This window comes from Puntigrus tetrazona, chromosome 12 (genome assembly GCF_018831695.1).
Source record: "Puntigrus tetrazona isolate hp1 chromosome 12, ASM1883169v1, whole genome shotgun sequence".
Taxonomy (NCBI): domain Eukaryota; kingdom Metazoa; phylum Chordata; class Actinopteri; order Cypriniformes; family Cyprinidae; genus Puntigrus; species Puntigrus tetrazona.
In genome coordinates, this window is record NC_056710.1 from 7,587,464 (window position 1) to 7,614,577 (window position 27,114).

The 27,114-nt window shown below is 36.1% G+C and overlaps 5 protein-coding genes across 7 annotated transcripts; 2 read left to right on the forward strand and 3 right to left on the reverse strand.

The window, feature by feature from the left end:
• Positions 1-837: 837 nt before the first annotated feature.
• Positions 838-9,541, forward strand: pank1b (pantothenate kinase 1b). Of its 2 annotated transcripts, none has more exons than XM_043253977.1 (7): positions 838-1,344; positions 3,166-3,518; positions 3,724-3,977; positions 4,664-4,840; positions 4,934-5,057; positions 5,470-5,595; positions 6,505-9,541. In XM_043253977.1, the coding sequence occupies exons 1-7, from the start codon at positions 1,083-1,085 to the stop codon at positions 6,562-6,564; spliced, it is 1,356 nt and encodes a 451-aa protein (XP_043109912.1). In that variant the 5' UTR covers positions 838-1,082; the 3' UTR covers positions 6,565-9,541. The 2 variants fall into 2 exon arrangements, with proteins under 2 accessions (XP_043109912.1, XP_043109913.1); XM_043253978.1 differs by lacking the exon at positions 838-1,344 and adding an exon at positions 1,421-2,250.
• An 835-nt stretch (positions 9,542-10,376) lies between these two features.
• Positions 10,377-17,091, forward strand: slc16a12b (solute carrier family 16 member 12b). Of its 2 annotated transcripts, none has more exons than XM_043253973.1 (7): positions 10,377-10,669; positions 11,651-11,901; positions 13,291-13,394; positions 14,443-14,586; positions 14,671-15,256; positions 15,566-15,825; positions 16,108-17,091. In XM_043253973.1, exons 2-7 carry the CDS (start codon positions 11,792-11,794, stop codon positions 16,338-16,340), a joined length of 1,437 nt encoding a protein of 478 aa, XP_043109908.1. In that variant the 5' UTR covers positions 10,377-10,669; positions 11,651-11,791; the 3' UTR covers positions 16,341-17,091. The 2 variants fall into 2 exon arrangements, with proteins under 2 accessions (XP_043109908.1, XP_043109909.1); XM_043253974.1 differs by having other exon boundaries at positions 11,654-11,901.
• A 298-nt stretch (positions 17,092-17,389) lies between these two features.
• On the reverse strand, positions 17,390-21,253 carry LOC122355798 (interferon-induced protein with tetratricopeptide repeats 1-like). Its single transcript, XM_043254351.1, is given in 2 exon segments — positions 17,390-19,564; positions 21,240-21,253. Coding segments are annotated over 2 exon segments (1,440 nt in total). The 3' UTR covers positions 17,390-18,138.
• A 677-nt stretch (positions 21,254-21,930) lies between these two features.
• ifit10 (interferon-induced protein with tetratricopeptide repeats 10) lies at positions 21,931-24,529 on the reverse strand. The gene is made up of 2 exons (XM_043253979.1): positions 24,389-24,529; positions 21,931-23,785 (listed from the first exon to the last, which is right to left on the reverse strand). The coding sequence occupies exon 2, from the start codon at positions 23,781-23,783 to the stop codon at positions 22,497-22,499; it is 1,287 nt and encodes a 428-aa protein (XP_043109914.1). The 5' UTR covers positions 23,784-23,785; positions 24,389-24,529; the 3' UTR covers positions 21,931-22,496.
• A 142-nt stretch (positions 24,530-24,671) lies between these two features.
• On the reverse strand, positions 24,672-26,904 carry ifit9 (interferon-induced protein with tetratricopeptide repeats 9). The gene is made up of 2 exons (XM_043253976.1): positions 26,682-26,904; positions 24,672-26,321 (listed from the first exon to the last, which is right to left on the reverse strand). Exons 1-2 carry the CDS (start codon positions 26,684-26,686, stop codon positions 24,902-24,904), a joined length of 1,425 nt encoding a protein of 474 aa, XP_043109911.1. The 5' UTR covers positions 26,687-26,904; the 3' UTR covers positions 24,672-24,901.
• Positions 26,905-27,114: the final 210 nt, after the last annotated feature.

The window sequence follows — 27,114 nt, forward strand, 5'->3', positions numbered from 1 at the left end:
TAGCCTATATGACGTATCCCACATTGCCTGCCAGTGTTGTATGTGTTTTTCCTCTTACCCTCATCATAATACGTTATATTGTTCATACAGTTAATAACTGCTTTAACAACACAGAATAAGCGTATTTGTTTGTTCCTTTTGAATATTTTTTTTTTCGTCAAAAGGTATTATGCCACATTGGTGATGCAAATGACACAATATTCCATTTAAAGATTCTGCATTTGAACAAGACTTTCTTACCAGGTGGCCTGATCACTTACATTTACATTTACGTTTACGTTGACGTTTACATCTAATCATTTAGTCAGCATACGCCTTTATCCAACGTGACTTATAAATGAAGACAATGTAAACAATCAACAAAAGAACCATGATATGCAACATGTCTCAGTTAGCTTAACACAGTACACGTATCAAGATTTTTTAAATTATTATTATTTTTATTATTATTATATAGTCTAATAATATTAAAAACAGAATTGTCTCTGGCAAGCTAGTGTTAGAGGCCTTTTTTGCTTTTGTTATAGTAAATTAAACAGAAAATATGGGGGTTGTTTGTTTTGTTTTTTTAAAGAAATGTATTTATTTATTTATTTATTAAAGAATAGATTTGGAATAGAGAGTGCTAGAGTTGGAAGATATGTGTTTTTAAATTATTCTTCAAGATATCTAAAGAAGCTGCCGCTTAAACGCAGGTAGCGCGAAAACGTCGTGGGTTTTTATAAAACGTTACCTGTGGAAAATAGCAACAGTAGCCTAAGTAATCTAGTATAACATATGTAAAAGTAGGCGGTTCCAAAACATGACGTTTCAGCAGGAGGGAGCGGAGGCATTTTCCTCAGTGACGTCGCATATACCGGCTGTTTGACTCGGAAACGGCCATACAGCGTGTAACGAAGAAATGACCGACAGTGACCTCAAATAAGATGTTGAAGACCTGCCTGTTGTCTCCATCTCTTTATAACACTTCAGCATTTATGTAGAGCTCTGCTAAAACGGTTGCGAATTTTGAAGCGCCTTCGAAACGTCGAGTCGTTACGCATCTGTCTGTCTTCCGAGCGTTTTATTCGCTACGTAAAATAATGGAAAATGCAGAAACATCCGATCAAAACGGAACGACGCACTACACAAACGGTTTAGTAAACGGATTTCACACCTTACAGTCAGATAACGGGGAGTGTATTTCATCTAACGGAGGTGGTCTGGGTGCTAGTGACAGTAGCGGTGGCCATAATGGTATTGAAAATTTCCACCATCTTCATCAGGATGTACACAACAATGGTTCGCCTGCAAAGCGCTGCAGACTCCGAAGACGCGTGGATTCGGGAAAGAAGAACAGACCGCGTGAGTCAAATTTTCGCTATTTTGATCAATTTAATAAATTGTCACTTGAACTGAACAGTGAAAATGAATATGCCGTAAATACATATTTTGGATGTAAGGTTGATTTAAAATGGGCCATAATTTAAGAAGCCAGAGAATGATATCAGCGCATTAAACATTGCGTTTTAATATATTTTTCTTTTGTACAGTAAAATCTTGACAGACGGTGTTTTACACATTAGTGTTTTTTTTTGCGTTCGTCATTATAAACAGCCGCTATCACTGTACAATACCATTTCCATTTTTTACTAACCTTTTGGTCATTGTTTATAGAGAATATATGTATATATTTTTTGCCTTGAGTTCCATTCATATTTGAACCAAGAACGTGAAAGATGACATTTTTAGTGTCATTAACTCCCGGAAGTGAACCATTTTTTGTTTTCTTTTTGAATATTGTATGAAATGAAAAATAAATAAACAAGAGGAACATTTAAAAGAGGAAACGCTGGAAATGCAAACACATTTCAAACTTGCCTGTATTAAGAGGTTTATTTGTTTTGAAAGACTGGGTTATTCAGTGTTGTGAAATCAATGTGAGGTTCGCTGTGCGGATTTCATTGGCCGGATCAGAATGCGAGGGTGTGACCAAAACACGCCAGATATGAAGGACATGCGCTTTCATCCAATGAGAGAAAAAAGATCACATGAAGGGGTGGGGACAGAGAACTGGCAGATTTTACAGTACTTGTGTAATTAACATAAAATGTACTATTGCCACCTGCCAAGAGACATGAGGACGTTTATTCTTCTACCGGCAGCATTTGCATGACATTGATTTTTAGATCGTTGCGTGCTTCATATTGTTATCTTCAATATCCTTTCTGTCTCAACTGCAGAGCATGAAATTAATTGTGAAGAAATCAGGTAAGGTCCTGTGTAATATTATTTAATAAATATGAGACGCAACATAAAACTCGAAATTATTCCTTTTTCTTGGTATTAATTATTCTGCATCTTTTTACGGTACACTGACAGTGAAGTAGTTGAAGTAGCAGTTATTGCACTCCTCAGAATCCGATAAAGTATCCATTATTGATTTTAAACATTGTTTTTGAATTTTAATTTAAATCTGTCTTGAATGTATATTCCATTGCTTTATCACATTTTGGGTTCTTGGCTGTGAACTGCTGTAACTTCACTCTGTCTATTAACTTCTGTAAGTCACTTAGTTTGTGGTGGCTTTGGAGTACTTTGCACTCTGAGACAAGAAGTACATACACCTTTCGCCTACATGTACGTCTGCCAGCTACATTATCATTACTGATCTAAACTCAGACTTTAACTACTCTGTGACGCTGCAAAGGTATTTCACTGATTTACTACTATAGAAAATACATTTGTATCAGTAAGAACTAAATGTTTTTTTTTTATCTAGGGATATTGTACGTTTGTGTGAACTTTTATTTTGAAGACAAGATGTTTCTCAGAATTGCCAGGCAATCTCTTTTTGAAACCACTGTTACCATGGCAACAAAAGGGCCCACAAGCTGCAGTGTGAAGAGAAAAAAAACTACCAAAGCACCCCCACTACCAAAGCAATCTTATTCATTCATTATTCATTCAAATAAATATTATACTAAAATCTTAAAAAAAAAAAAAAAAAAAAAAAAAAACGCTGAAAAAGTCTTAAGTATTGTATTTTTACACTGTATGTTATAATGTTTTTCAAAACCTATTTGTCTTACATGAGTTTCACACAGAAAGATACAGTTTATACATGTTAAGAAAGAATATAAAAATGTATCTTTCTGAAATGTGATATTTTTTTTTTTTTCCCAGCTTTTCCATGGTTTGGAATGGATATCGGAGGGACCTTAGTAAAGCTGGTCTACTTTGAGCCGAAGGACATAACTGCTGAAGAAGAACAAGAGGAAGTGGAGAGCCTGAAGAGCATTCGCCGATATCTGACGTCCAACGTGGCTTATGGAAACACAGGTATCCGTGATGTTCACCTGGAGTTGAAGAACCTCACCATGTGCGGCCGGAAAGGCAACCTGCACTTCATTCGTTTCCCCACACAAGACATGCACCGCTTCATCCAAATGGGCAGAGACAAGAACTTCTCCAGTCTACACACCACACTGTGTGCCACGGGTGGGGGCGCATACAAGTTTGAGGATGACTTCAGAACGGTATGTGAATGATAACATAATAATGGAATTTATCCTATTTGATTGAATATATAAAAAAAAAAAAATTAATCTGTAGCGTGCTGTTTTGTTGACATACTGTAATGTCTTGTTCTGCCACTTATCTGTTACTGCTATCAGGACAATGATTGGCTAACATTAGCTATGTTTGTCATATTTATGATTGTGTAATTGCTTCTTTCTGCAGGTGGCTGGGCTGGAGCTGCAGAAGCTGGATGAGCTGGACTGTCTTATTCAAGGTCTGCTGTACGTTGACTCAGTTGGGTTCAATGGCCATCCTGAGTGTTATTTTTTCCAAAATCCCTCTGACCCTGAAAACTGTGTCAAGAGGCCATTTAGCCTGGAGAACCCCTTCCCTATGTTGCTGGTAAACATTGGCTCGGGGGTTAGCATCCTGGCTGTCTACTCCAAGGATGATTACAAGCGAGTCACAGGCACCAGGTGAATTCCGGCATCATGTTTGTTCTTGTAGTTAAGCAAACAGGTTTATTTTCATTTTATGCCTTTCGTCCTTGCATGTAGACGTCACTTACATAAGTAAAGAATAGAAGCTGTAGGCTACTACAGCAGCAGATATGCTTCTTATTGACCAGATGACACATTTATCAGATATGAACCACAGATATAGCTCAAACCTGATGGGGAAAAAGCAAGAAATTATGGCACATGATTTCAAAAATTGTTGCCTAAACTTTTTCTTTTATTCGTTTTAAATTAAAACACATACAAAATTCACCATTTTAATTAAATGTGGCCTGTTTTTTAAAACTAAATTACAGCGAGCGAACTAAGTAATATATTGTGGCCACCATTTAACCAAATTAAAGAAATCATTAATAAAATGTGGCCATGAACAAAGTAATGGCAATATATTCTTGATTTGTGGCCACAATGTCTATTTTTTCTTTAAAAGCTTGAACCACAGATGGCGATAAAGAGTGTAAAGTTTTATGGTACTGTAACTGTAAAGTAAATATTACAAATGACTTATTTTTAATGTAGTTGTTTTATTATTTTATAATGGAAAATGTTAAATATGTTGTATACACAAGATCTGTAATCTACCTAAAGTAAAGCAGCATTTTTAAAAACACCGCTATTCATTTGCTTCATTGGTTGTGATTCAGTTTAGGAGGTGGTACGTTTCTAGGCCTGTGTTGTTTGCTGACTGGCTGTGAGACTTTTGAGGAGGCCTTAGAGATGGCAGCTAAAGGGGACAGCACAAACGTGGACAAACTGGTGAAGGACATCTATGGAGGCGATTACGAACGTTTCGGCCTCCAGGGTTCGGCCGTTGCATCCAGGTATAAATAGATTTTGCGTCATATTCATGTAAAAATGATGACGTTTGTTAATTAAAAAGAATCTTCAAGTTTTTTTTTCCTTTAATTTGTTAGTTTTGGTCATATGATGAGCAAGGAGAAACGTGATAGTATAAGTAAAGAGGACCTGGCCAGGGCCACTCTTGTCACCATCACAAACAACATTGGTTCCATCGCCCGCATGTGTGCAGTTAATGAGGTTTGAAAACATTTTCTCTTAATGCAAAAGCTCATCTCTTCTGTTTACGTAATGCATTTTCTATCCACATTTCCATTCAGAATAATTATGTTTTGTTTAGAATAGATAAGATAAATTGAGTACCATTACCCTGTAAGATAAACAATATATAAGTCTGTGGTGACAAAGATGACCTTGAACTCTGTGTGCTCTGAGCTTCTTTACAGTGTTGTCTTGTGGCATGGAGATCAAGCAGCATTGTACAGGGCTATCACAGCACACTGAACAGCCACAAGATGGATAAATGTTTATTTCTTGTCCTAAAATACTCTGGTGTAAATGTCAAGCACAAGTGGAATGTAGATATTTCCTTCAGAATTCAAAGAGCAATGTTACTGTTTATTTTGACTGTCTGTTTTTTAATTTTCTTCAGAATATCGATAGAGTGGTTTTTGTTGGCAATTTCCTTCGGATCAACACGGTATCAACTAAGCTGCTAGCCTATGCCATGGACTTCTGGTCTAACGGACAACTGAAAGCCCTTTTCTTAGAACATGAAGTAAGTCTTTCTTTTTCCTTTTTTGTCATTTGTAATTCCTTGCAAATGCTGGAAACAGTTGCATTAATTATGATTGTTCATCTTAGAGTTAAATATACGTAACCATAACCTTCTTTATAGTGGTCAGTCAATATATCATCAAAGCAAGTATATGTTAAGTATATTATATTATACTTATAAGTATATTAAAATAATTGCCATCAGCCAATGAACACACCCATATCATTAATTTAATACACATTTTTCTAAATGGTGGAAATCAAATGGTATCAAAAAAGAGTGTGGTGTGTTATTATACAGAGGTGTTTCTGAAGATGAATGTGAGGATGTAAATATTAGGGGGAAAGATGAAAATGAGCACCTGTTGCTTGATGATTTAAAAAAATAAATACAGCAGATGGATTGGCCTCATACTCTAAATGTGAGTTATTTATGTGTCTATAATAAATGAGAAATATAAAAAAAGTGAAAAAAAACCTCCGTAAAGGTTTGTGGCTTTCATGTGACCACTTTGCAGCTTAACAGGACTTTTAGCTCCCCCTTGTGTCAGTTCCAAAGTCTACCCTCAGACCTGTCATTGGATAATATTGATGGCAATTTATTTATCAGAAACTAGTCATTTGAAATTAGTATGCAAATTAAAATGAAAGATTAAAAAATGTTGTGTAGCCTTTTTTTTATGGCTTTTTGGTTTTTAAGCTTCTTTTATGCTCCTAAAAGCTATATATATATATATATATATATATATATATATATATATATATATATATATATATATATATATATATATAAAATAAATATACATAGTACACACATATATTATGTAAACAATATTATGTTTGGATGTGATTAATTTATTGAAATATTTTTGAAAAATAATGAAATGGTCTGCTTTTTTTTTTACTGCAGGGTTATTTCGGAGCTGTTGGTGCCTTCCTAGAGCTACTGAAGATGACTGAAGACTCCTGAGACACTGAGGAAACCCAACCTTTAAACCAGAAGCTGCTGTAAGATTTCAGGAATGCCACATCCCCTAATAAGGAAAAGCCATTTAATAATGTGATGAGTTTCCATTTCCCTTCAAACCATCTACATGCTGGCCCTTCTATGCTCGTGACAGGAGCAGGTGATCTGGAGGTTTTCATCGGTGATAAGCTGCACCTCGTGCTAACTGTTCCTTGTCACTGTTGCCATAATCCCAGCACAGCTTTGCCTTTGCCGTGTATTGATGATTTGATTGGAAGATGATTTAGGACACTAATGCTTGTGTACTCCCTCTACTCCCTGTTTGTGAGCTTTATGAAAACAATTGTAACATATAAAAAGGGTTTGGAGGTGAGTATTATGTGTATTAGGCCTGCCTTCCCCAATCCCCTCTGAACAAATCATACTTTGAACCACAAATCAGATTTATATTTACGCATAGATGAGCACTCCATAAGAGAAGCCCATTTATGCACTTTGCTCTCCCGATTCTAGTCGCATACAAGCGTTTGTAATATGTGTATTACATCAAAAATACTAAATTGTATTATTAAACGTAAAGTCATTTTGGACACTAAAGCGTGAGTCCAAATTTATAATTCTGACATTTTTTACAATAATGCATCAAATACTAATTGAATTTCAGTACATTTCAATTAGATGAGGCTCGTATTTAAAACGTTTGCAGAATTAGCTAAATGATGTCGGGTAGACTTGTTTTATCTACATTGGGCCTGTTTTTTGGTTTAGTGGGTTGTCGACATGAGTAGCTCTTTCTAAGATATCTTTACCTCCTTTTAACTGGTCTATGTAATGAATATAGAACATATGCACCTGAGCTGACACTGATTGTGTTGGGACCAAATTGTCTATATTGACTGGAAAACAGTATCTTCATCAGATGGAGAATTCTCATAGTTCACTACATACAGTACAGTAAGTCCTTTCTTATTTGGTAATGATTTCTATTCAGTTTTGCAGTCCCAAATGCTGAGATTTCTCTGATCTGAATGTGTTAACAGTTTACCCTGTGTATATACACTGTAGTGTGTAATGTTTTGATTTATTTTGCACAAACCGTTTCTTGTCATATTCATGCCATTATGTAGTGATGTCTTGCATTTCATTCGAGACAGCTAACTAAGACGTGCAGTGCATTTAGTTAAACCTCCTCACAAATGCCTTCATCCTTTTGAAACCTTTTCATCTTAAAAAAATCATCTATTACTGAAAACATTTAGCCTTTTTTCATGTATCAACATGAGAATTTCTAACTGTCTGCCTAAACACTTTTTAACTCTCTGTATTAATACCGGACAGCTGGGCTTGATTGTGAACGCTCCAGGTTGTTGTTCAGAACCAGATGTATGTTAAACATGTGCTCCTAAAGCTGGAATCAGAAATTCCAAGTCACTATAATCTGTTTAAATATGTAAGATCAGAAACACAAGCACTTCTAAGAGAAAACGTATTGCATTTCCCTCCCTTTTGAGCCACACAGCATGACAGCAGTTACTTTTGTACCAATTTCAGTTTTTCATTTTGCCTCAACACTGTAAATATGAACTAAAAAGTTAATTTAATCCTTCATTTTTAACGGCACTGGGACATTGCGTTGATCATCCTGAATGCAAGCAAGACCAAAACTCCTAAAAGGAAGCGATATGTGGAATAGTGTCATTAATGTAATTTCTTTTAGTTGTTTGTGTCTTTTGTGTCAAAAAAGAATCACCTATTGTGAGTGTGTTTATCAGCTACTGTAGCTTAACAACAGACCCGTGCTGACATTAAAGTGTCTTTAGCTGTTGGTAAGATCTGTAACAGCTCATTAAGCACACTGCCTCTACATCTGTTCCTTTTGTCTTTTGATTCATGCTTTACTTCCTCCGCTCAGTCTTTAGAATTGCCTTATGCAGTGGGGTGCCATTTTGTCTTTGGATGTCTGGATTATGCACAATGGCACCCCAACATCTCTCTGAGCCACAAAAATAACTTCCAAGTGTTTTAACGGGGTGCCTTTTACTGATAGAGACAAGGCTTTTATCTCTGTATCCTCTGTATTGTTGCTAATGCTAAATCCAGATGTCGCTGTATCCATTGATCCTTAAAAAAAAAAGTATATTTGAGGTGTTTTCTTTTTCTTTTTTGCTTTACCTATGCCACAGCAGACTGAATGCATGTGTCGGTACATAGTATTTTAACTGAGCCAATGCAAAGCATGTAAGCGGTTTCTGAACAGATGTGTCATTTAATTTGGCACTTGGGTGGATCGCTCCATCTAATGTAGTCGAATTGCCTTTCTATCAGGTTTTGTTCTTATTTAAACCAGCATAACGCTTGGATCGTATGTCAGCGCATGTTCATTTCATTGCGCTAGCTGTTAAATCGTATGAAACCTTTCTCTCCTTTCATAAATGTATTCTGTCTGTCCCAAACTGTACATGTTTGTTGCCCAGTTTTCAAGAAGCATGTTCTAAATTATAAATGCAGAAGCGACATTACAGTTTAATTATAAGCTTTTCTAGAGCTAAATTGTGTCTTTATAAATCATCTCATTTTAGATAATTAGATGTTCATTTTCCTTGCTAATACTCCTCTTTAATGACCTCAATATCCCGATGACATTGTCTAATATATGTGATCTGAGTGAGTATGTGTAATTACAGACTAAAAATCTTTTTAATTTAAGTTTATTTGGTGTTCAGGCAATCTTATGAATCTTAAACCGTATCACTACATACATTTTAAGCGTATTTCTTATGATATAACATTTGATGTTGGTCATAGAGAAATCCTTGATTTACTAATGCCTCATAGGGAATGAAGAAATCATGTTACTGGCTGAAAAATGTCACTAAGAAGTTTTTATATTGGTTTTGAGTTACCATGTGGAAAGCTAACTTCATTTGTCAATAAACTATTTTGTAAATATCTAATAAATGTGTTAATTATGGAAATTGTTTTACTGTTGTGGCTGTTGTAATCATTTCATTTTTTTCTTTTCATACACTTTTGCTTCTCATTATATATAAATACTTATTCCACTTATACCAGTTCATTCTAGTACCTTTTTTGCTTAATATTTTAGTAATTTCTTGCTGCTCACTATCCCAGTTTTGGAAACAAATTGCAATTTCATGAGGAAAAGTATTAACAATGGTAGACCCTGTTGTTTATTTTAGTGTAAGAAATGTACGTTTTATTTTAGTTTTAAATAGTTACAAAACCCAGGTCTCTATAAACACAAAAGCAAACCCTTGAAAGAACATTATTTCAGATTGGTCGCCCAGGGAATTCAGCTGTTTCGTATTTTACTGACTCCCCAAAAAAAGAAGGTTTTTGTTTACATATGTGTGAGCTGTGTATTTATTTGTATTTATGTGTGTAAATATTCTCTAAATATGTACTGTGTATGTGTGTATATACAAAATGGATATAGACAGCACAAACACATGCAAAAGAAAACCTTTATTCTGGATGGGATTAATCAGTGGGCAGCAAATTCACAATAAACACATTGAATCAAACGTCACATTTTTGAGGAAAGACTGAAATAGTAGCTATTACGCAAATCTTTAGTTTGCAACTTGTCAATCGAATCGTTACAGTACTTCTAAATGAATTCACCAGAAGTGGAAAAAAACTGGTAGCAGCCTTCTTATGAGACTCTAAACTGCTTTATGCCGAGGACGTTTGTAAACTGGCGTTGATCCTAGACAGCAACTAAAACTAGGGCAAAACCTCCGAGCACCTCCAGCGAGTTTTGCGAGTTTAAACAGGGAAATCCACGCTGTTGCCCTGCCATGCATACTTGCATAATTTTTCTTTTCACGTGTAGGGGGAGTGGAGTCAGAGGTAAATAGGTTCATAGCTCGCACGTCTAAACATGTCGATGTAGCCTGGTCTTGATGTTCCGACAGCTGCAAACTTGTTCGCTCGGTGGAAGCCGCAGGATGTTGATGAACATCCTGCACCGGCTCAATTAAACGAATGTGCAGAAGAGTTTCAAACGTCCGGAGCAGCTCGCGCGATTGCGGAGGAGTCGAATGGGGAACGTTTGGACCCGTGTTTACGGTAGTTTTATAAAATGGTAAGTGCCTTTTTTTTTAGTAGCGCTTTGAGTGTTTCTTCAAACATCTGGTTTCAACAAGCGAGCGACGTACACTGGTGAAGTTATATTCCGTTGTTAAAAGAAAAACAACACGGCGTGAAATGTTCCGTTTTCTTTCTTTATAATTATTTGAAATACTTAAAGACAAATAATACCTCTCTAATAACAGCAACAATAGCACTTGATTTAAATGTTTAAAAAAAAAAAAAGATAATTTATTATAATATATATATTTTTTTATTATTTAAAGACAAATTCATGACAAGATTTGCAGGTGCAAAAGTTAATAACAATATATAATGCTAATGTTATTAACACTCTCTGCACGCATAATATTATTTGCTATACTGACGAAGCATATTTAAATATAGGACGAGGAAAGTAAATAATCCCAGAAATGATCACTACCTTCAGAGATATCTGCTGAGTTGATGTTTTCTTGCTGCATTGAAAAAAATTTGCAATTGGTGCTGTTCCCACACTGTACTGATATCTAGATTAGAAGAGTCATAAACTACAGTACAAGTTCAGTTGCATAATAAGGGGAAGAAACTGGTATCATCTTATCCTGACTCTGTACATGGCCACATTTTATTGTTTTAGCTGTAGCTCCTCGTGGCTTTGAAAACTGGATGGTATTTAGGGGGGAAAAAACTGCTTTTTAATTGGGACAGAAGGGTCAGGGAGGCAGACTGCAAGGTCTCGAGTTAATATGGCAACCCGTCAGCTTAACTGGGCTCTCTCACTCATAAACACTTCCCATGAATGCAGTCATGCATCACTTCGCTTCTCACTGTGAATCATTTGTGAGAGCGAAAAGGAGCCCCAAACCCTGGAAGATGTCACATTTTCTGAGTACTTACAGAACATGTCCATCACCCGTTTTTGCCTGTTAATCATTTTAGCTGAGCTTGTTACTTATTCCTGCCTGTTTTGCTGTCTGTGTCATCTCGCGCTCAGCAGAGTCACTGACCGGGCCTCACATCTGCAGAAGGAATTCCATGACCGGTGTTAGTGTGGCGGCAGAGAGGTGCAACGTGTGTTTGGGAACGGGAGTTTTGGAGCTTGAGGGAAATAAAAGCAGTGGGACGGACAGACTCCATGGCTCAGGAAAAGAAGAAAGGAGGGGTCCTTCCTCCTGATGGCGGGTGGGGATGGATGATCGTGGCTGGTTGCTTTGTGGTAACTGTTTGCACAAGAGCTGTTACAAGGTAAGCTTTTTAAAAGGCGTATGCTGTTGTTTACCTGTGTAGAACTAGAACAGTTTTAAGCTAACTTAGGCGGGGCTTATTTCAGCACTAATTAAGTTGCACAATGTTCAGTACCGAATGCTGTCTCCCCTTAAATTGTCATTGTTAGTTTGAATAGTACATACTTTAGTTTAGTACAGTACATAAAGTACAACTATATTTAGTTCATTCCATGCTGAGAATTACTTAGAATGAGTCACTGGTTCACAAAGTGACAAGCGCTATCTGATGTTTCTGAGGCAGCCTTTGAGGTCAGATTACATTTGACAGACTTGTAAACAACTTTCAGGCCTTCACACATGGATATAGATAACGCGCTGTTGTTGGTTTTTACATCTAATGGCCAGCAACTCTTGGGTGTTTTTATTTCTTTGGTTTACGTTAACCAACTTTTGTTGTTTTTCTGTAATATGTTTAGAGATTCTTCCTATTATACTGCTTTGAAAAAGCTGTTCTATTTAGCGGTATTTTTCTTCCCCCTCAGGCAAAGAATGTGCTGAACTGACTACGCCGTATACTTATTTTATTGTTCGGTTTAAATGTTCAGGTACACTGACTGACATGGAAAGGTGTGAAATGTGAGAACCTGAAGAACAGGTCTGAAAAAAATCCACTAATGATATAGGTAGGACGTAATTGCAAGCAGGCTGGTGAGAACAAAGGAGTTCATGTGACCTCTCACCTCTTAAACAAGAACTTTTCTGACCATTTCTTAAGTCCAATTGAGATAAGTGGTAGTAATCAGCTAGAGAGGTATCAGATGATGAAACTCTTTTAGAGCTTAAAGGGCAGCCAGTGGTCTTTGGATAAAAAAAAACATGCCTTTTTAACCTCTTCTTTATCTTATGGATATTCTCTTGCCCTTAACCCATTTGAAAGCTCTTATCTTATATATGTGTTATTCAAGTCCTAGAGTAAGATTTTACCCTTTGAGTCTGCAACTTGGCTTTGCTGACATTTTTTTTTACTGTCTGTGGAACAGTTGCCTGAAAGACATCTCCTTCTTTGATGGCTAATGGCCAGACACGTCTGTCTCAGTGGTGGAAGACGTGAGAGTTTCTGGCTGTCATACCCACACTGAGTGCTCTGACCCGACTGACCTGAATGGTGATCTAGTTTTGTTTGTTCAGGTGCAGAACAGGCACTGCAAAGGCTTGCGCCTCATTACCTCTTCTCAGCCTTTCATATGCAGGCACCCACATTTTTACGTTCGTTGTTACTGACTGTGAATGGCACTGGGCTTCAAAGCGTGTTGTTAGTTTGAAGTGTCAGAATGTGTTCGTTTAAAGACCACAAATGTGCGTTAAGTGCGTTTTGTCTGATCAGAGTTGTCTTTTTCTCTTTTTTCAGATGCATCTCCATATTCTTCGTTGAGTTTCAGATGCACTTTGCAAGAGATTACTCTGGGACGGCATGGATTCATTCATTAGTAGACTGCACAACCATGCTGTGTGGTATGTATTGATTATATTGGACGCGAGTGCATCGCAGTCATCATTATTGGCTCAGCCTGACGTAGGGATTCCGGCAGTTACAAATTCTATTTTCTTCATTGGTCACACAGTTGGTTCAGAGTTTTTGTCCATCTGAGACAATACAGTTGCATAAGACACTAAAAAAGACCTGCAGTGTGGGAGGCTGAAAACATTCTCTTGAAGTCAGCAACACACAGCGAACATCTTGAGAGGACACATCAGTGTCGCAAGCTTGACCCCAAAAAAGAGGCCTGTTTGCTTTCCTTGCACCCAGTGCTGTCTGCTGTTGACAGTATAGCAAGCTTGAGAATTACATTGCTAAGGAAAGGACGTTTTATGCGGTTGACTAGTAAACAAAATACATTTTTTATTTATATAGGTTTTCAAAAGCGTTCAGTATGTTATCTTTTATCACAAGGCTGCTACAATATGATTGGTACGGGCCGTACAGGAGTACAGGAGAGCGGTTCATTAGTGGAATATTAAGACGATTACCAAATAAAGCATTTCCATCCCATGTGTTGACCACTTCTGAGGAATTTCATGCAAAATAATAATTGTTGCAATTGTGACTGCAATTGTGATTACCAAAAATGTAATATTTCTTGCAATGAATGTTATGTAATGTAATATTGAAAAATGAGTGGCCATTTAAAACACAGACAAACCTTATTAAACTTTATCAAACATAACAAAATTATGTTTGCTTAGTGGTTGAAAGCAGGACGTTTTACATTTTCATGTGAATGTACATTTATTACAGAAATATTCTCAGAAATACACAATTTATATTAAATGCACAATTTTTATAATCATAACACAGTTAATATTGTGAAATACTATTACAATTTAAAATAATTTTTTAAGGCTATATTCAAATATCAACATCTATATAAAATATAAAAATATAAAATATATATACAAATTATATGTATAGTAGCAGACTATTTTTTTTAATCTATATTTTTTCTATCAAATTGTCAAATATGATTTGCACAATATGTTTATTCGAATTATACTTTTGCAGCTCCACTCGGAAGCCTGATTGGGAATCATTTGTCATGTCGTGTAGCTGTAATACTAGGAGGATTCTTGGCCTCCATAGGTTTAGTCCTCAGCTCCTTCGCAACCAGTCTGGAATACCTTTACCTTACCCTGGGAGTGTTGACTGGTAAGAGCACTAATAATAAAACACTCACCTACAGACCCATATTCTATGTTTTTTATAATCTATATTTATATTCTTGTTTTTTAGGGTTAGGCTTTGCCCTTTGCTACACTCCAGCTATTGCCATGGTCGGTATCTATTTCTGTGAGAGGAAGGCTCTGGCTTATGGCATTGCCATGTCTGGCAGTGGCATCGGGACCTTCATTCTGGCCCCAGTAGTGCAGCTGCTAATCGAACACTACTCGTGGCGAGGGGCCCTCCTTATTTTAGGGGGCTTTGTATCTAACCTGTGTGTGTGTGGAGCTTTGTTACGGCCTATAATTCTAAAAGAAGAGGAGGCTTGTCCTCTTCCAGTAGACTCAGAGTGCGAGTATGGTGTTAAGCCTCCCAACGTTCCTACTGGAAAGTCCGTGGATGACAATTTAGAAGTAGACTCTAAACAACGTTGTCTGCAGTACATGCAGGAATACCACTTTTTGCTCATGCCTGACTTCCTAGTGTTGGCAGGCTCCTTCCTGCTGCTGGCCAGTGGGTGCAGTCTTCCATTTGTGTACCTAGTACCGTATGCGCTGGATGTAGGTGTCGGTCATCAGCACGCTGCCTTCCTGATGTCCATACTAGGGGTCATTGACATTGTTGGCAACATCACGTTTGGCTGGCTCACTGACAGGAGGTATGTTGTTTTGCGCTGTGTTAGTAATGCATTACAGTCAAAAGCAGGAATAGGTTATTTATTGACCGAGTCACATGTTGTTTATTTTATATATATTTTTTTTAAATACAAAGCTATTCATAACTTAATACACATGCAGTCAGTTTAGAGTTAAAATTTAAAAGAGTGTTCATGTCATGGTTTCTTGTCTGATGAATGATTCATAGAGGTCAAAGAGATAAAAAAAAATGCTCAGGTTTTCGAAAAACAGACAACGATTGCTGATTGTTTGCTGATCATGCTGACTAACACTTTCTGTATCTTTCCCAGGTGTCTGAAGAAGTACAGGAATATATGCTACATGTTTGCTGTGGGAATGGAGGGACTGTGCTGTCTTTTTATACCCCTCTTGCACACATTTGTCTTGCTGGTACCCTTCTCTGTGCTCTATGGGTACTTTGACGGGGCCTATGTTGCCCTCATTCCTGTTGTAACATCAGATGTTGTAGGGACAACATACCTATCATCAGCTCTAGGAGTTGTGTACTTCCTCCACGCTGTTCCTTATCTGGTCAGCCCACCCATTGGAGGTAAGAGCCTTGAATTGGTCAGTTCTGAGTCATTTTTCGTCACACTTTTTATTTTCTGTGGTAATCAACAACATGCCATAGATGCAGTTCAAAAAATGATGTTGAAGATTACCTGGAATGTTCTTTGTAAAACCATTAACAACAAGTTTTACTTTTAAAATAATATTTAATATCTACAGAGATACCTATCCAAACTGTTCTTAGAAGGATAAAGGAAAAAAAACAAAAACTGTAATAAAATAATACGCTAATAATGTGATTTTTTTTTTTTTTTTTGCATAGGTTGGTTGGTAGACACCACAGGGACTTACACAGCTACGTTCTTTCTGAGCGGGTTTGCCCTGATCTCCAGTTCTGTCCTGCTGTTTTCAGTCGCTCTCATTCGCCGTTGTCAGAAGAACCAAAAGAACAGTCTCAACAATGACCCAAAACTGGTGTCATGTGAAGGCAAACAAGCAGACTATTATACTTCTAAAACAAAAGACTTGAGGATAGTTATACCAGCTACTTCATAGCATTGGTATAGCAATTTGTATTTTTTTTTGTTATTGGTTTAATCAAATTTTGTTAGCATGTATAGTCAGTAATAATGCTTAATTGATTGAATTGTTCCTTCAGAGGAGTTACGTTTATAAAAAATCTTATTTGCCTTTTATTGACTTTGTTAAAAAAAAAAAAGAATCTCATCTACACTAGCAACTTTAAAAACACACACATCAGGAATTTGTATATATTTTTGTATCTATCTCTCAAATTTCACAATAATGTCAATGAGTTTTTCTTCAATTAAGCAGGTTATGACTAAAGTTCCAACTGTAGTATGTTTATTTAAGTCAGTAGAGGGCAGTGCTGATTTCTAGATATCTGGACGGTCTGAACTGTAAAATTCAGATATGAAGGGTAAATGTCATCACTCTGATGTTTTTGACAAGTTGTATTTTTTTATGATCATGAGTTTGCTACAACTAAGCAGTTTCTATATTTTACAAAATGCTCAAGAAATAGGCTTATGTACGTTTGTATGCATGCTACTAATCTCAACCAGCTGGTACTCATAAATAATTACCATCAGAAGAATGTCAACTTATCAAAAGGTAAGAAACAAACAAAAACAAAAAACAACTATGACAATGGGGGAAAAACCTATATATGAACTACTAAAAGATAGCTGCTTTAAGGTACTGTAATCAACATTTTTAAATAATACCCCAGCAGTAGTATACATATCAAATAAATAAAAACAATATCAGATCTGATGGACCCATACATTCTTCAACTCTTTTAAATCTCATGCTTTCATTAAAATACTTTAAATATACAATAAAGATACAATAACAAACTACTCAATAAAGCTAAACATGTAATGTTAGACTTACAATTAATCTCACACGCAAATAATTGCATGTCTGCTTCTGAAAGTTTAAGCAACATTATTGGTAAAATCAGTACCATAGGCTATCATGCAAAAGTAGTACAAGTTACAATATTATAAAATGTATAGTGCACCTGTAAACACAAATTCTATTTGTTCTTAAACACATATAATGATCATTACTCAACACCATGCATTGAAATAACATTTTAATGAAACAGATTAAACAACTAATGAAAATTACCTAATTAATTAAGAAGCAACTTGTTAAGAGGTAAGACAACTGAAGTGCAGAGAAAAGATGAGTAAAATAATTTTAATACATCCAGAAACTGAAAGACTGTATTACAACAGGTGTTGATATATATATATATATATATATATATATATATATATATATATATATATATATATATATATATATATGCCTTTCAGCACAGGGTACTGTAATAAAGCCAACTGAATACATCAAAGAGATTTTTAAGGTAAAAAGTAACATTTCAGAGATAACAATAACTCGCCCTAGTTTACTCATTTAAAATGGTTTATGAACACCTTCACACACAATTCATGATTCATCAATAAGTGTAAGAAAATGCATTTTAAATATATGGCCACAATTAGGCCTAATTCTAGGACTACCTAAAACAGTTTCTGAGAATGCCATACTAGATCTTGAGCATGTACTCAGGAGTGTGAGAAAGAAAGCAAACTAGCAAGAAAAAGAGAGAGGTGAGACTATCAAAAGGCCTTATATTCACATAATTTGGATAATGTTGGCCTGTCAGTTATGCAAATTCCTACCTTGGCATCAACATTAGAATAAGAGTAATGAATTATGTGCATATTTTCTGTGCACATAAATAAGGCTCATTGTGTGTGTGTGTGTGTGTGTGTGTTTTTGTGTGTGTGTTTAGATAATTCAGAATCCTTTTAAAAGTTTATATTTTGCAATTAATTTCCAAAAGATTACAGAGGGATTCATCATCCTCTTCACTGGATGGAGTGGCAGCATAGCTCTTGGTGTCCCCAAACATTTCCCCTTTCTTTTGATAAATTAATGACAGTATTGCATTGGCCTCCCAATGATCTTTGTCATCCTTGATATATCTCTGGGCAATTGCCATCAGTTTCTTTGCGCTTCTATCCCCCTCATCAGTATGTGGACTCATTTCCAAACACTGCTTGTAGTGGCTGATTGCTAAGTCCTTACGTCTGTTAGAATACTGCTGGAACTCAGCATAGAAATAATGCACTATATGCACACCGTCATTTTTCTCTCTAGCTGTTTTAAATGTGGTGTCGAACAGTTCCTCTGCCTTGACCAGGTTACCTCTCTCTCCATATTGAAGTGCAAGCTCACTCATAGCAATGATAAAGGAATCTTTTAAAGCAGTTGCCTTTTCTAAATGGTAAATGCACTGATTCCGTGCATTATTTACCTCTGACCTATTTACTTCCTTTTTTCCCATCAGTAAATCAATTTTCTTGGACTTGTAGCACATTGCCAATTGATGATGTATGAATCCTGTATTTAGTGAAGTTTTAAGTGCTTTCTTTAGCAAAGCAATTGACCTGTCTACAGATCCTTGATTCCTGAAGAATTTGCCAACATATCTTATGACATGTGTATCTTCTGGAGACCCCTTTAGAGCTGTCTCTATCAGATTCTCAGACTCATTCATCAACTTTTTGGAACAGAACAAGAGTTTAACTGCTAGGAGAGCTTTAGAGGTATCATCATCCGGGTCGAGGTCAATAGCCCGTTTTAGTTGTTTGATTGCAGGTGAATCCACAGTGAAATCTTTATCAGTTTCAGTGCGATACAGAGCAATGGCATAACCTGCATTCCACTCACTATTTTCTGGATCCAGTTCCACAGCCTTTTGAAAAACTTCTGCGGCTTTGGAATAATATTTGCAAGAGAATTTTAGATAGGCCCATCCCTTCTCACCAAGCACCTCTGGGACAGAGGAAGGCTCGGCTAAAAAGGTTTCTTTAATCTCCTGAAGCTTCATCAGGTAACTTTCACTCTCCGTGTAGTTCTTCATGTAGTAGTTTATCCAGGCTAAATTTCCATAAGTGACAATGAGAGTCTTGTCACAGTTGACACCGAGATTTTCTTTAATGAGTGTCTCAGCTTTCAACAGGTCAGTAAGGGCCTTATCTTTCATCCCGAGAAGAAATTTCACGTATCCTAAACAGCAGTGAGTTCGTGCAACTCCTAGCCGCCTCCCTAGATCCATCTTGACCTGTTCTTCAAGCTTATTGTGGATATTCGTCAAGACTAGATCTTCTTTTTTAATGTCCCAAGTAAAGTGACACTCCAGCTGATCCAGTTTCGATCATAAACTGTCCTGGATTGAACTAGAGAAAATATATGGTTTTTTAAGGCACAGTAATAAATATTACTTAAATGTCCTAATTGAACTATGGCTTAGTCTATTGGTCTCAAACTATATATATATATATATATATATATATATATATATATATATATATATATATATATATATATATATATATATATATATAAGCATACATGCTCTGATGCCTCTGAAGTAAACTAACCCTGAAACGTAACCTCCGGAGCAGGTTATCTTCACAAAGCAAGTTGCTATGGCTACTTGCATACCCTAGATGTTACCTCTTTGTAATTGTGATTATCTGCTTACTTATGTCACATAACCTGCTTTTTGGAACACACCACAGGTCGTTATGTTCTACAACAATACTAGTTAGTGTGGATGCAGAGAGAATGCTGCCTGCTGACCTTATCCACCAATGTACTCAGAACTTTTTATATGTAGGAATTGACCAGTCCCAGTACTGAATGTTAAAGCTGAATGAATGAATTAATGAATGTCCTCTTTTCAATATAAACATCTGTTCATTATTTTTCATTATTTCATCCAGCATTTGTCAAAAAATTTGCAGCTCAGTCTATGTAAGCATATTGATCAGTGTGAATCAAACACCTGCATATTCAGTAGTATATTCTAATATTACATATGTAATTGTAGCATTTTTATATTTAAAATATAGGTATTTTATATTATTTTTCTAAATATATGGATTTAGAAAAATACATATGTTTTTAAATATTTACAATTATATTTAATATATAAATGTAACATTTTTACATGTATTTATACATTTACAAATTTACGTAAGAAATATACACACATATATCATGTAAACAAAACATTTTTTTAAAAGTGATTAATAGTGAATTATCACTTCACAGTACTAATATAAATAAATATTAAGATGCATATGTGCAAATAAACAGATGTAAAAAATAAATATATAAAAAAATAAATGTGTTGAAAGTACAATCACACAATAGAAAATTAAAATAAAAAATAATTTAATAATATTTGTTTTTGTTTTACATTTCTTTTGTATATTTGTTCATTTAAATGATTTATTATTTTGGCAGCTGGTTATTATTTACTTCTCACTCAAGCCTCCCTTAATGCAAAGCTATTAACAAATTAAATTGATATTAAATTGTAGAAACGTTAGCAGTTGTCAAATTTATTCTGAACCACATTCAGCAATTAATTTCCCAATGAAACAGAAAGAATATAGGCTATATGTGCAAAATGAAATTATTATGTTTAATGTTTACTATGATTGAAGTATTCTATTGTCTAATCTAAATCAGTGTTAGTGTGCAAACTATCCATCTGCCCTACGTGATATTGAACATTACTATTGAACATTATTATTGAACATTTATATCACGTAGAATTTAGGGAGACATACAAATTGTGCAGGACGTGACCAAATTAACTTGAAACTCGACAGAGCAGGAGCGCCGTTAGTTACCGACAGAATTTGACCAAACATAGTTAAAGTACATTTTTGGGAAACGTATCACTGACAAGCTACCGCTTTTCTATTCAAACACTACCCATGTTCGGGTCTTGCCGGCCAGATTTCAAAACTTTTTCATTTTTATCATTACGGTTTGTCATTTAGTTTCAAATAATCAAGATAGACTAATCTTTATTTCAGATTTCGAAACGGCACTCACCTCATCTCTGACATCCTTTGAGACAAAGATGTTTTATTAACTCAGTATGCAGTCAGTGTAGAAACCCACTTTTACTTCCTGAAAGATGCACCGTCATGCCACTTCAGTCGCTTGCCAGTTTCGTTTTCCGAATCGCGCAAGAATCATAAAACCCGGAAACGTCATGCTTTGTAAGAGCTACTCGTGACGTAATAAGATAAATTTGCTTATGCGCATTGCTGACAATAAATTGCATAGGAAAAGTACAATAATTGTAATTGGATGTCATTCGTAGCTCCTATAAAGCATGATGGTTCCGGATGTTAGCTCTGGTAAATTTTTAACATGCTTGCCTTTGGAACTAATCAGTCACAATCCAGTCACAAACTTTGTTGTCCACATAGAAGCGGGGTGTCAAACTCAACTGGTGTTTAATTCTAACCCTACTCCAACAAACATACCATGTAGCTTTCAAATAAGCCTTATTGACTCATTAGCTGGATTAGCTGCGTTTAATAAGGGTTGCATCTAAACTCTCCAGGGCTGTTTGACGCCTTAAATGATGACAGAATTGTTGACTATCAAATTATGGGAAAATATAGTCATTTATGCATTTTGTGTTCTTGAAGAAGAGCTGTAAAACTTGCTATAATGCTGCTAAAATACTAAACAGCTGTTAGAAAGAACAATGGTAAATGATGTGGCAAGATCATAGGTTTAAAGGTAAATGTTTATTTCACCAGTACTTGATATATTATTATTGATTATTCTCACATCAAGAAACAATTACATTTTTTTTATCAATCCACAGTACCCGTGTAACAGTTTTTGATCTGTACAAACAACTGCTTGAGAAAAACAGACAAAGAAACAAGACCTATATACATTATAAGTTTTGTTTCAACTTTTAAGCTCTTAGTGTAAAGTGACTTTTGGGTAAATACTGTATTAGACCATTTAGAAATACTGTAAACTATTTTAGCCATTAATAAAGACAAAGTATATTATATAATTTAACTTAATCTCCATTATACAGTTATATAATAAATAACCATAAAGTGTCGATACATGTAGCACGCTCAGATGCGTATAGCAGTATGTACATCTGATAGTGTAAGCACAAAATATGTGATGACTTCACTGCAAGGACAGCCTGAGTGCGCTAAGGTTGCTGAGGAACTCATCATTGTCTTCATAACTCAGAGATTTCTCATAGCACTCAATGGCCTGATGTTTCTCTCCTTTTATTTTATGAAGAAACCCTAGTATGCCATAAGCCTACCCTTCCAGTGAGTTTCTCTTAATCCGTTTGTCAGCAATCTTCTTTAAACCATAGGCACTTCTTTTCCCTTCGACCGAATCAGGGCTTATCTTTAGACATTCCATGTAGTGTTTAATAGCCAACTGCTCACATCTGTGACTGTATAGCTGGAACTCAGCATAGCACAAATTGACCACGTGTAGATTGTCATTCTTCTCTTCGGCTGCTTTGAAAGTGACCTGAAACAGCTCCTCAGCCCGTGACATGTCGTGGTTTTCTCCATACATCAGCGCTAGATCGCTCATTGCAGAAATGAAGAAGGCCGTCAAGCTGGTGGCCTTTTCTAAATGATAGATACATTGATTGCGAATCTGTTGAACTCTTGACCCTTTGGTGTGGTGACTTCCCTCTTGCAGCAGTTGGATTTTCTTCATCTTATAGCAAAGAGCTAACTGATGATGAATGAAACTTGAATTAGGTGAGCGTTCAAGGGCTCGCTTTAAAAGAGCAATTGACCTGTCCACACTTCCTTGGTTCCTGAAGAATTTCGCAACATATCTCATTACATGTGGGTGATCTGGAGAGCTTTCTAAAGCCTTCTCTACCAAGCTTTCAGCCTCTCTGTACTTCTTGTAAACCATCAGTCGCAAGCTTAGGAGGACTTTGAGAACGTCATCATCTGGATTCGTTTCAATGGCCAGTCTCAGTTGCTTTATTGTGTGCGAATCCTCCAAAGTGCATTTCTCGTAATCAGTGCGATACAGGGAAATGGCATAGCCAGCATTCCATTCCCCTTCCTCGGGTTCAAGATCTAAAGCCCTCCTAAAACATTGTTTGGCTCTATCGTAATATTTCCGGGAGAATTTAAGAAAAGTCCATCCTTTCTCACCCAGCACTTCTGGGACAGATGAAAACTCAGTTTGCAAGGTTTCGTTTATCTCCTGAAGCCTCTTCAAATAATTTTCACATTCTGTGTAGTTCTTCATGTGGTAGTTTAACCAGGCAAGGTTTCCATAAGTGACAATGAGCGTCTTGTGAAATTCATCCCCATGGCATTCCGTGTGTAACTTCACAGATATCATGAGGCTGTTATGGGCTTCCTCGTGTAACCCCAAAAGGAATTGGACATATGCCAGAGCACTATAAGTTCTGGCAAGTCTTTCTTTCTTCGCGAAGTCCAACTTAATCTGTTCTTCCAGTCTATTGAGAATATCATTTAGATCTATATCATCTTTTATCAGAGCCCAGGTGAAGTGGCATTCCAGCTGGTGAAGTTTTGATCTCAGAGTTCTGTCCAGATCCATATCTGATAAAAGTAAAATAAATAATTCTCAATTACACACAGACACACACACACACACACACACACACACACACACACACACACATATATATATATATATATATATATATATATATATATATATATATATATATATATATATGTATGATTTATTAGGATAGGAGGATAGGACAATATTTAGCCAAGATTCCAAATATAAATCTAAATATTGAGGAAATCCCTTTTAAAAATGTCCAAATGAAGTTCCTAGCAATGCATAGTATAAATGAAAAAAATTACTGTAGGAAATTTACAAAATATATTCCCTGAAGATATTACAAAATATATTAATTTCTAATCATTTTTGGCATAAAAGAAAAAAAACAAACATACAATGTTATTTGAGCTATTGCTTCAAATTATGTTTTTTGGCCATTTTAGGAATATATTTTATTTAAACGGATTTGTTCTGGCCATAATCTTAAAAAGTACATTTATTCAAAATGTTATATATTATTTTAAATAGCTTTGCTTTCACTTAAGCTTAGCTTTAACTTTGCTTCGCTAAAATTACTATAGACCAACTGCAAAAAAAAAAAAACTTTATAATGGTAGGCATGCACTTACCTTATAGGACGCCTGTATGATGAATGTTTCAGAATCTATTTAATGCGGAAGCTTGTGCAGATTTTATTGACCTCTCCTAGAGATGGGAGTGGTAAACTCAAAATGAAAACTGAAACTTTGGATGAAGAGAGAGGGAAAGAGAGACAGAAATTTACAGAGAGCTCAAGGCTGCGTAAATGAATTAAACGAAGGCTGTGTAAACCACTGCCAGCCATCTGGTGTCTGGTTGTCATGTTTCTTTAGCACATGTATTTATTTGTTTAAATAAAACTGTACATAAAAATTATTTGTTTATTTTTATTATGTATATTTCATTTATATATAGTGACACACACAAACAAAACATTGTTTAAAGTAAAAGTAAGTTTGTTACTGACACGTTAAAGACAGTAACTAATTGTGTAATCTGTACTAAAGTCAAAATCCCCATCAATAACACCCAGAATGTTACTTTTTACTACGTAAACAATTAAGTGTACATTAGAAGCATTATTGTAAGTAAAAGTAAAAAAGTTAAAATTTTAGTCCCCTGGCAAAGTTTTTTGACAGCTCATCGGTATGTGAGCAGTACTGATGGGCTCTCCGCAGATACTCCTTTGCTTGTGTCTCCTGCTTGTCTTCAGAAGATACAAAAGCCAAAATCTCGTAAGCTTCTCTGATTTTCTGCTTGGTGTTGAGATTCCTCTCTGCGATTACTCTGAGCTTCTTGCCAGCTTGTTTCCTTTCATAGCCGTCGATAGGAATCGTGTATGCCGACTTGAACTGACTGACGGCTTGGTCTTCGTCCTTTTTCTTGTAGAGCAGAAATGCACCATAGGACGTGTAGCAGTGCTGCTTATCGGACTCGCTGAGAGCCTTGTCGTCTATCAGGCTGCAGAAAATCTTCTCGGCCTGTGCAAGTTGTCGGTTCTCCCCGTAGGCCTCTGCTAAATTGACTTTAGCATAAATATTGCTAGGCTTCAGCTCCACAGACTTTGAGAAGTGCTGGATACATTCAGCCACCTTAGCAGATTTCTGAGCAGCAGGAACTCGTTTACCAGGCCTCTTCTCCTCCAACATCTGAATAAGCAGCTGTTTATGGCAAAGGCCTATTTGATGGTGCAGGAAGGAGGAGTTTGGGGCGTGTTGCACTGCCCTAGTGAGGAGAGACAGGGATTCTCTAATGGAGCCCTCTGCCCTGAAATATTTAGCAACATATCTGGTTACTTGTGGGACATCGGGAGACAACCTGAGGGCCTCTTTTATAAGGTTCTGTGCTTCCTGTCTCCTTGACCTCTGGAGTTTCAGAGCCAAAAGTACCATGATCTCAGTGTTTGTGGGCTCCAGGCTGTGAGCCTTTCTTAGCTGTTCAGTGACAGTTCCAGTATCTCCTGCTTTGTTCATGCCATCAATCCTGTAAAGCACTATTGCGTAGCCTACATTAAAATACACGTTGTCTGGTTCCGCCTCAAGAGCCTTAGAGAAACTCTCTTTTGCTTGTTCATAGAACGTTCCTCCAAGTCTCAGAAAGCTCCAGCCTTTCTCACCATGTACTGAGGGCAAGCTGCAGGAGTAATCCGACGAACCTGGTATGTCCTTGCATATACTTTTCATCTCGTTCAAGTAATCTTCCACATCATCTAGCCTCTGCAAGTGATAGTGTACCCACGCAAAACTGGAGAAGGTCACAAGGAACTCGACTTTCTGTCGATGGTCTTCCCTTAATGCCAATTCAGCCTTTTGAAGGTAATCAAGCGCATTCTCCGTTTTCCCCTCCAGGTGGCTGATGAAAGCCAGAAGGTTGAAATAGGTAGCGTGATACCTTTGTGGACAAAATCTGATTCTATCATGGAGTCTTTCTGGTAAGCTGTTCAAATCCCTTATGTCAGATTTTTCTACTCCCCATGTAAAAAGACACTCCAGCTGCTTGAGCTTAACTTCCATGTCTTTGTTGCTAGAGACATGAGAAAAATAAATTATGTGCTTTATAACGTACCCCCGAGAATTTTCAAGGTAGAACTGGCAGTATATTTTAATAAATAACCAGAGTACTGCACAGTATTTTATATATATATATATATATATATATATATATATATATATATATATATATATATATATATATATATATATATATATTGACTGCTACGATATAGCAATGCGATATAACATGCGTAAATGACTCGTTAACTACAGGGTGATTTAGGCGTGTTTTCGGTACAGTTGTTTAAGATTAGTCAGCACATGCGGAGTATCTAAACTCAACGGATGGTTAATAAATGTGTTATTTATTGTAAGTTTTGTTCAGCCCTACCTCATTTTATATTTCAGGATGCGTTCTTTCCCTTCGGTCCGCGTATCGAAAGATTCGATGTCACGAAAACGAAACAAAAAAGGCAGAGAGATAGGTTTCGCTTTCGCGATATGCGGTGAAAGTCATTTAAATTACTTTTGATTTTTAGTCGTCATAAACCCATAATGTATGGACATGTATTATTGTCGGTTTTATTGTATACGGCCACCGGGTTTTATATTTGATAAATAAACACAATAACAAACAAACAAATAAATAGCTAATTAAATAGAGCATTTATTAAAAAAAAAAAAGTTCAACAATGTAGTCATACAGTGATAGGCACTACAGTTGGTAGTAATAATAAATATAATTATAATAATTATTGTAATAAATATTATAATAATTATTGATGCATGTCCCTAAGGCACTTCACCGAAGTTTTTTGTATTTA